At 41.5% G+C, this 10622-nt stretch overlaps 1 protein-coding gene across 1 annotated transcript; it reads right to left on the bottom strand.

Moving 5' to 3' along the window:
• Nucleotides 1-5590: 5590 nt before the first annotated feature.
• Nucleotides 5591-10061, bottom strand: bhmt (betaine-homocysteine methyltransferase). The gene is given in 9 exon segments (XM_034602116.1): nucleotides 5591-6149; nucleotides 6237-6465; nucleotides 6570-6752; nucleotides 7405-7552; nucleotides 8605-8796; nucleotides 9388-9500; nucleotides 9618-9750; nucleotides 9933-9959; nucleotides 9961-10061. Coding segments are annotated over 9 exon segments (1281 nt in total). The 5' UTR covers nucleotides 10036-10061; the 3' UTR covers nucleotides 5591-5968.
• Nucleotides 10062-10622: the final 561 nt, after the last annotated feature.

Here is a 10622-nt window from a genome sequence, read left to right as displayed (position 1 = left end):
CAAGTCAAGACAAGACAAGACAAGACAAGTCAAGACAGGACAAGTCAAGACAGGTCAACAGGACAGGTCAAGACAGGACAAGTCAAGACTGGACAGGACTAAACAAGACAAGACAAGTCAAGACAAGTCAAGACAGGACAGGTCAAGACAGGACAGGTTAAGACAGGACAGGTCCAGACAGGACAAGTCAAGACAGGACAAGTCAAGACAGGTCAAGACAGGACAGGTCAAGACTGGACAAGACAAGACAAGTCAAGACAGGACAAGACAGGACAGGTCAAGACAGGACAAGTCAAGACAGGTCAAGACAGGACAGGACAGGTCAAGACTGGACAAGACAAGACAAGACAAGACAAGACAGGACAAGACAGGTCAAGAAAGGACAAGTCAAGACAGGACAGGACAAGACAAGACAAGACAGGACAAAACAAGACAAGACAAACGAGATGAAACAAGACAAAAAAAGACAAGACAAGACAAACGAGATGAAACAAGACAAAAAAAGACAAAACAAACAAAACAAAACAGACACATAAGATAAGACGAGACAAGAGTTTATTAACCCAGAAGGAAATTATTGTGCCAGTATCAAAATAAATATAAGTACAGACAATAACACAATTGAGTCTAAATAATTTAAGTGAGAATAAGAATAAAAAGTATTAAATGTATTATAAGTAAAAAATAAAACGATGAAGTAAATGCAGAATCAGAGCCTAATAGAGATGAAAATAGAAATGAGAAAAAATAAGTAAGTTGTATGAGGCAGTGAACTCATTTAAACTAAAGGAGCAGTGATAATTGGAGTAATTACATAATATGATGGAAAAACAATAATATTACACATGAATACTAATATTGCACATTATATTTGACACAATATGATGAAAAAACATACGTTGTATTACACATGAAACTAACTGAGTAATATTTCACTATTATTATAAGTGTCCGATTGTAAGTGGTTGAAGGTTTTTGATCACTTTTGTATTAAAAGGGTGTATACAAATCTAATTGTGGGTGAGGCCAGAGTAACACGATTATAGCCAGCAACATAATATAAATAGGCTATTGTACATTCATTTTCATGCAAAAATCTGGTTTTGAATTCGAGTCATGGCATGTTTTTTATATTTTCCAGAATGGGCCTCAAGTTTCCCAGACGACGTGAAGGCACCACAACGGTCCCTTTACTTCAGACTTTAATAAATCAAACGTCAGTCCCTGAGGCAAACAACAGACACGGATAATACACACATTGTGTTTTCTCTGTCAGTCATTCCACGCTGATGATCGCATAATATCTTAATTTGCCTCCATTGTGGCTCTTTCTTTGTTTCAGTCTCGTCCTTCTGGTTCCCGCAGACGTGCACGAGGAGCATAAACATCTGCACGTGGGCAAATCCATGACGCAAGCACGCAGGGAACGACGCTGTACGGAAACCCGACTCAGACAAAAGACAGTTGAACATAAACAAAGGGAGAAATGTCGCTCTACACCATGCTATAAAAAACAACAAATATATCTGTATTCATATCCATATTGAGCTTACTCTGGAAAAGACAGTGATACGACCACGTACTTGTTTGAAAGATTAGTGTCAATAAAATGTTAAGTAAATACAATCCTGTTCAGGAGGTGGGATTTTATTTGTTTTTAGTCACAGTCCAAGGAGAATGAAGCCAAATAATAAGGAAAACCCGAGCCAAGTGCAACACCATTATTTTATTTTGTGGACGTGGATGTCACCAGTGTTGCTCACATCTTCTTCTGTTGTCTTCACATGTGAGTCTTTTCAGCTGCTCTGTCCTGGAGGGGCTTTTGTTGCTGTCTGTGTGTTTGGGCTCATGCTGATGTTGGAAAATCCCTCTCCTGCCAAGCCTATTGAGTCCACGACTCATCTTCTCATTCAGCAACTCTTCATGCCATCTTGCATTCTAAGGGAGATCTATAAACCCCTCACTCATGCAGCCCCCACGTCAGTTCCCTCCCCCTCCGTCATGTTTCACAGTCGGCACACTGGGGTCGCCGGTCCTGGTCAGATCCAAGCCAAACACACTGGAACCCGTCTGATCTAGACAAATTTGTTTCTTGGTTTCCTCTGACCAGAGGATGTGCTGCCAGTATCCTGCAGGCCTCTTTTCATTTCTTTGGTGAAGTTTCATCTTGCAGTTATGTGGTGGTCGTGAGCAATGCTTCTGTCCAATCTCCTTTATCTTCCACAGTATGACCGGTAGCCTCGTGATGTTCTAGTATCCTCTTCAGTCTTCGTGAAGTCTCAGTCTGGTTTATTACATTATCCGACCGCTCCATACCACGTGGAGCCATGTTGCACTCGTCTCAACCCAGGACAAAACGGAGGAAGCTGTGGCAATGACAGGTTCTGTTATAACCTTTAACCTTAACTGGAAGCCACAGGCACAATCACTTGCATTGAGGTTGAACTAATGGTATATATCATCAATGTCGATCTAACCCTTTTGTTTGTCATCATACATAGGATCAAATTCCCTTCAGTTAAATTTATAGGTCGATACAATTTGACTGATGAATGCTTGATGAAAAACAGTCAGGCACATTTAGAAGACTGGTATATATGATGATATTTAGTGTAGCTTGACTGTTGGGCCTTCTTGCGGAGGTATGTATGTAGCTGCAAGATGTTATAAGTGAATTGCATTTTGCGTTAATCAAATCTACAAAACGGAGGCCGAGAGCAGTTACTGTCATTTATTCAGTTGTGGGATGAAGCAAAAAGGGTGGTGGTTTCTCTTGTACATTTTAGTCATGTTAGTGAGTCTCTCTGAAAAATGTGAGCCTATAAATATGGCTTATGTGTTGTTATTCACTTAAAGATGGCTGGCTGATGAAGATATTATGCCTGTTTAATTTAATTCATGAATCCAAATCACTGGTATGAAGTGCTTTTCAATTTCGTTTTATGAAAAGAATAAGAAATAAAGACGCAGTTACTTTTGATATTGGCAGAAAATATGAACATAAATGTGTCTCCTGTCTTTTGGACTGCAGCCTCTTGGGTTAACAATGAAAGCACGTTAAAAGAAGACTAGGAAATGTTTTAAATGTCGTTCCCAGGGTGAAAGTCATGCTTTATTTTTATTAATTTATTAAAGTCCACCAGGGGCGTAAGACCACATCCTCATATTCCCATGTCTCTGTGTATAGACGCAGGATGTCAGCTGAGGAAACACAGGAAATCAAAAGTCCCTTTGGACCTTCAGTATAAAAACCCACATGCAAGTAAATCGTTACCATAGTAATTAATCTCTGGGAAAGAAAAGATAGAGCAGTGACAATCTAGACTTTAAACTGACATGTTTGGGTTTATTCACAAAGACTTGGGACTCTACAGGCTTTCTGTCCAGCCCAATACAACACCTGGTGACTTTAACACCGTCAGCCATTAGAGCTTAACATACAATCACCTGTATGGTAATAAAAAACCTACTTACTTCTACATACTGATTTGATTTAAAATAAATATTTCATAGAATTACTTCATTATAACTCAATTTTTATTCTGTCATTATTATTTTGACCACTAGATGACAGCAGCAGTTCTTGGTCAAGTTTCAATTTGGACTCGCTTTGTCTTATCTGAAATAAAGGAGTGCAATGCTGCCACCTTGTGTTTGTTAAACTAAAGAACAGGACATTTGGTTGAATAAAACAAAGTACAAGGATCAATTTGACCTGTTGAAGTCTCCAGGGCCCAGTTCTTCTCATATGAATAACAGAATAGCTTACCACTCCATATTAGATCTGCCCCCCCCCCCTCTCTAGCACACTTTAAATCATTGTTAAAAACACCATCTCTTCTATTTGCCCTTCTTTTGGAATTGAGAACTTTTTTATCCCAGCAGATTTGATTTTATTCTATTTTCTTTTATCTTTTATTTTTACTGTTGGTATTTTGATGTATTGCTTGTTGCTGTCTCCTTGTTGTATCTTTTACCCTGTGAAGCACCTTGGTCAGCCGAGTTGTTTTAAATGTGCTATATAAATAAAATTGACATTGACAGAATAATCCACAATATAGGAAATTGTTGGGCGAAACTCATATCTGAACTCATTATCACATGCAAATCTCTCTAAAATTTGAAATGAAAGAGTGTCAACATTATTATTTGATATGAGTACAATCATAGGTCCCAATGTTATTGATGACTTATTTTGACCTGTTGGTACAGTTACTACAATTATAATAAAAATGTTCCATTACTTATACATAATCAAATATTTAACAAAATAGAGTACTAAACAGAACAAATATAAATGTTGCAGAGAGCAAAAACTTGACATTAAATTTGGAATTTGTTTCCGCCAAAACTTTTTGAATATTAACTGAAGAGCTCACAATTACAGCTGCTGTTTAAGAGATTTTGAAAGATTGATTGTTTCTGATGGCAGGAGATGTATCAAACATCTTTCAATGTTTGACCCTATTCACTGGGAATGTCTCATTGTTATAACAGTGATCCAAGTGTCATCAGTGGAAACAATGTGGAGCACAAAGCAGAACAAATGTCACCAAGAATATGCAGGAACACAAAATTCCAGTGAATAGTCCTCCAGGATTAAAATCAATCATTGAACCGTATTCAACAAATCAGGTGAGCTGGATAAGATAAGGTTTGATTTAACCTGATAACAGCATCTTAGCCTGAAGTGAACCACAATTAAAGCACAGGGCCAAAATGTTACAGTTGCCAAATACATCCCACAAGTTGAAACCCCAATATCACACACATCAGATCAAAGGTTAAGGTATTTTGTTAATCTACTATAAAAAGTCTAGCATGTGTTCTTAATTGGTGGAGATAAGATAAGCCACATTTTGCATTTTATTTTCATTTAAGGTCAGGGTCATATATATCATTGTAATAAATGTATTTTAATAATTTTTTTACACATGTTCCATTTCATTTGTATTATTTCGCTCCAACTTAATTTACATTTTCTATACATATTTTATCCCCTTGATCCTGCTCTTTATTTAATTATGATAGACATTTTTTAATTGTGCCTTGAGTTTAAATTGATTTCTTCTCATTTCATAACTATTGTTTTTCATGTCCCTGTAAAGCACCTGAAATATGTTTTTTTTTTCATAATTATGCTTTTAATTGTTCCCATGAAAAAGAATATACGAGTTTAGAAAAGCAAAAACAAATGTGTAAAATCTAAATGAACTCTAGAAAAAGGTTGCAACATTCAGGAAACAGTATTTTGCCACATCTCCCACCACTTTAACCTGAACACTTAACCTGTCTGCACTTCTAGGCTTCGACTATGTGTTATTGGCTCTAAGACTCGTCAAGTTATTTATTGCTTTTTCCTTGAATGTGACAGAACAGGTCCCAGATTTTCAAGAACACATCCAGGTTATTATTTATCTTATACAATAGAAAGCAGTTCCTGTGAGGGTGTTAAACCAGTCTCGATTATTTGGAAGATCACTCCTCTGGCAATGTCAAGAATCTACCTCTGTGTAGGAAATGTGCTTGATAAATAAAACTGGTTTCCCCTTTATAAATCAACACAAAGAACATCTCACACACACACACGCTGGTTTTGTTCAATTGGAAGTTTATTGCTACATACAATTCAGTTCTTTTTTCTTTAAAAGACAAGAAGCACTGGTTTGGAGTGTTAGGTTATCACAGCTGCTCTTATGAGCTTTGTAATTTCACGAGGGTCACAGATACCGTCATCGTGCTGAAACACTCATCGTTGGTTACGGCTGGACAGCTAATTTGAAATGTTAGTAAAAAAAATTAAAAAAAAACCTTAAGAGACAAACAATGTCAGTATTTATTTTGGTATGCAAACTTGAAGGGAATGTGTGAGAGTGCCTCCTCACACTCCACCCCTCGGCCTCTTCCTTTCAAATTAAGCCTGGAGGGGTGGGGATGGAGGGTTGGGGGGGGGGGATGAAGACACGACTCAGTGGCATTTGTTGCCCTTGTCAAAGAGAACCTTCAGCTGCTCCTTGGAGGTGGCCTCCTTCTGCTGCATCAGCTCAGCGTCGCCCTTGGTGACGCCCCAGCCGTCAGGCGTGGACATGGACGGGCAGTAGGGACGGCCAGACGCAGGGGTCTGCTTCACCCAGTAGTCATGACGAGCCCTGCGCAGAGGATTAAGGTACTTTTTAAAACAAAATAACCCAACTTAAAAATAAAAAAACGTGCGGAAAAGAGTCGCCTCAACCTACCTCGCTCTAACCCACGGCTTTGTGTGCATTTCCAGGCCACTCCCCCAGAGGCCGTGCTTCTCGGACGCGGCGGGCAGGAAACCCCTCTCAGGTGCCAGCTCCTCAGCCAAGGCACGGACGTGATAGGGTTCAAACCCGCAGCAGCCTCCGATATAGCGGATGCCAGCAAGGTACGCTTCCCGGGCGTATTTCTGCATGTCCCATCTGGTCAGGATCCTCGGCTCCAGAGCTGTGGGAAAAACATTTGTTGATGAGTGTGTGGATTATGATCTTCCATCACAACAGTTGAACTAATAATGTGGAGACGCATCGGTTGTCAGAGTGTGCCCGTACTGAAGGGGAACTCGGGCAGATCAATGAAACCCTGGCGGTTGCAGTCAGGAGTGTGGAAGGCCAGCGGCTGGCTCATGTAGTGAGCCTTCAGGCCGGCCTTCTCCACTCCGGCCTTCATCATCTTCACAGTCTTCACGCAGGTCTCCGGGTCAAAGTGGCAGTTAATGCCCACAATGTGAGCTCCTACAAAAAGGAAACAGGAAGACATCATCAGGGATCAGATTGGATGCATGCAGGGTCGATATAAAAGATGCCAGGTTGCGTTATGGGAATTGAAGGATTCAGAATTTTTTGGGATATGAACTTCATTCAGATTATAAAAGTCAGAATCTCAGACTCTGCTGCTTTAATTTTGAAATCTTTGAAAAGTCTGGTTTGCGATTCTAGGATTAATGGAAGGGCATTTTTCTTGCACTTGCATATCAAATCTGAACTGTTGCACATATGAAAATGATTCAGTTTCAGGTACATAGTAAAGTTAATGCAGTTTAATGACAGTTCTACACACCTTCATGAAGTTCTGTTAGAGAGATGCTGATTTAACTGTATAATAACTGGAGGCTTTAGTTTGTATTGAAGTGTATTGCAGCTATTCAGCCTACTCTCATTGATATAAATGGGATGGACTGAACATTATATCCTTCATGAAAGTAGGATCTGTTGCAGAACTGTTGTATTAGACAACTGCAATAGTTTCAGCTAAATGTACTTAATAAATAGATTTCTCTCTCTACTTGCTGCCCAGTGGCCTCACTTCTGCATTACCCCCCCCCCCCTTTTCCCTCCTCACTGGGACAGGGACTCATGCATTGCAGTGGATTTAGATTCGCCATACCAGCTTTCACAAGTTTGACTGCACAGTCTCCAGGGCTGACTCCATTCAGGTCTCCATCAGGTCCAATACAGAGGGTTGCGGCCACTGGCTTGCCGGTGGCCCTCAAAACCTGGACTGCCCACTCAGCCTCTTCCACGTGCTCAAAGTACTGCAGAGCAAAAGACAAGCCATGTAAATAGAACAAGTGAATCATTCATCTTAAAAGAAAAAAATACGTTTTGCATTTACATCAAATAAAAACTAAAGTTTGGAGGTCAAAGATCAGATCAGTCTGACTGCAGCATCCGTTTCCAGATTCTGACATTTTTTCACTTCAAAAATAAACTGGTGAAGCAAGGTGCAGCCTCAAATAATAAATTGATGGAACAAAGGATTAGTCGGAAATTCAAAGCAAATAAAAACCCGCTGTGCATTTATTTATGAATTCATCTTACAAGACGCATTTGTGATGTGACATTTTAATCAAGTGCATTTGTAGATTTTGCGCGAAACTGCAGAATAAAACTGTCTCCAAAAGATGGTGGAGAAAAATGATAAATTGAGCTGTAATGTGGAGACGGATGAAAGTCCCTCTGGCTACATTTGTCCACCATGTTATTTGAAGTTATGAAACCTGAGGCACGTGGACAATTCACTGCACATTCACATTTGTCCTTTGTTTCACATGTTACATAACTTGGCACAGGAACAAGTCGCTGCATATTGCATTACGTCCCACAGCCGCTTTAACAACCTAATGTGGGGCTGACTGTTTGAAACCTGACCCACACATTGGTGTCATTGTTGGTTGCAGTGAGGCTTTCAAGTGAGTATTTAGAGTTTGTCTCCACCGGCAACATCACAAGTTGTGTTTATCAATTTTGCAAATGGGAGTTTCTCGCAGCGCCTGTGGAGCTCGTGGTAGTTGTTGGGACATTGGGACATTTTCCTCACCGATTTTGCCCATAACACAGAAGACTCCTTGCAACCTTACTCTGGAAGCTGTGGACAGATACGCATCAGGTACCAACTGCTAGTTTTAGGAATAACAAGATTTACACAGCGCTAAGGAAAAGGTCAGGAATTCTTCATCCTGCGCTGCTTCAGTTCAGACCTTTTCAGAACTCACTTTAAGAGTCATCTTCAGATATTTAATCTCACGTGACATCAACTTTACGATAAGGTGAAAGAAACAGATCATTAGTCTTTCCTATAAAGTACCTCTGCGATCAAGAAGTCCACATTTTTCTGGACAAACACGTCGGTCTGCTTCTTAAAGATGGCCTTCACTTCAGCCTCATTCTTGCAGCTGAGGTAAGCGGGAGTCTGAGAGATGCCTCCTGCCACCAGAGCATCCCCCTCATTGGCCACCTCTCTGGCCAGGTCACATGCTGCTTCGTTTATTTGCTGCCCCTGTGGATGGAAAAAAAAAATGAAAAAGAAGGCTCAATTTTCATATCAGGAGAACATGGAATTGCTAATTCTGTTTCCGTGCTTTGCCTGTAGGCAGTGTGGGAGTCGTATTAAACCCCGTTGACAAGCGGCCGATTTCTCTGCAGGACCTCTGAGCAGCTGCAGGAAACTTTATAGCGGCTTTCAGACATGCACTGAACTCTGGATAAACTCCTGACATTCTCAAGTCAGGCTGTATGTGAGAACGCAAAGGTCTGAGTGAATGGCTCCAGACTTTCTCCAGAACTTCTCGGCCAGCCCCTCAGTAAAAGACACCGGAGAATTTCTGAATGAGCCCATGTCAGAAATCAGCAGTAGATCCTCCAGTGATCTCTGCACGAATTACAATGCTACATCCTGCCATATGCATGTTGCACCCCCACTCACCTGCACGCTCCCAACATGTGTTGTTGTGAATGCATCTGACCGGATAATCTCCTGCTACATTGTTCATGTGTGAAAGGCAAACTCCGGAGAGAGTGCAGACCCCCAATTGTGTGGACATTCTCCGGAGTTCATGCCAAAAAAGACTTTAATATGAACACAACTCACAGTGAAGCGCTGAGTGTGGCCTCTGTTCACCAGTTTGTCATCGCTTGCATAGAAGGTGAATGTCTGCATGACGGTGGAGCCTGCCCTCAGGAACTCCCTGTGCAGCTGCCGCACTGCAAGAGGAGAGAAAGCGAGAAAAACGTGTCTCATTTCACACCTCACAAAACTGGATATGCAGCTCAGCCATCAACGAGAATGATAATGCGCAATTGAAGAGGATGGGACATTACCCGCCTCGGGGTTCTCGGCTGCAGCCTCAGGTGTCCACGGCCCTGCCTTCACGTAGCCCCTCTTCTCCAGGGCGAAGACGAAGCCTCCGTCCCCGATGACGACCTCTCCCGCATCCAGACGCTCCAGAATACCCTGCGGTTCAAAATTACGCACGCAGAGAGTCAAAACACAGAAACGCGCACAAGTTTGGACACACTTTACCGCTATAGGGCGCAAGGCAGTGCGCACACCCACTTCATTCTGCAGGAGAAAACCAAGTGCAATGGACTGAGAACTCGTCCTTTACAGTTGAGACATCCCATCCAGTCACTCACCCTCTTTGATCCAGCTGGTGCCATGACTTATTGCAGCAGTGACCGGCCCACACTTCCCAGCTTCAGCGTCCTTCTGAGTTTGGAGAGGGCTCAGTGAAGGCATCCATGCTCAATTTATAATCCAAGAGGGGCGCGTTTGTCCTGATGTCACGTCCAAATCCCGCCTCTCACCCCTCCTCGCAGTCATTGTAAGTTTCCACAGAGCAGCCCACTGTTCTTCACACAGCAGAAACGAGTCAGCTCTAATGATGAGCTGGCTGTTGGCACGTTTACTTTAGTGCTTTTGGGAGATACAAATCAGGATGACATGTGGGAACAGGATGTGGCTATTTGACATATGCATGAATGTAGAAGACACAGAGATTAGTGAATCCACATCTTTTAAATAAATTACCAAATGCATATTACACCTTAAGACCTGCAGGTGAGAATGTGGGGCGGTAGCAGCCATGATGTTGTGAGTGGCTGTGGGGTTTTTTTTCCCTTTCTGGAATGATCCCAAAAGCCCATGTAATGTGGTGAGTGAGAGAACATATTGTACAAGCTCTGATACTGTAGCAGTGATGTGATGAAGTTCAGAGCTATACTGTGCTGACTGATTGGTTTGGCATTTATTTTACTTTTTGTTACTTTACTTGGGTGTTTGAGCTTCACTGCACAGACTGATACGTGTGTGTTTGTTGTTGTTGT

The sequence above is a fragment of the Hippoglossus hippoglossus genome, chromosome 12 (assembly GCF_009819705.1).
Source record: "Hippoglossus hippoglossus isolate fHipHip1 chromosome 12, fHipHip1.pri, whole genome shotgun sequence".
Lineage (NCBI taxonomy): Eukaryota > Metazoa > Chordata > Actinopteri > Pleuronectiformes > Pleuronectidae > Hippoglossus > Hippoglossus hippoglossus.
Note: the sequence above shows the minus strand (reverse complement) of the source record. Positions and strands in the feature narration are given on the sequence as shown.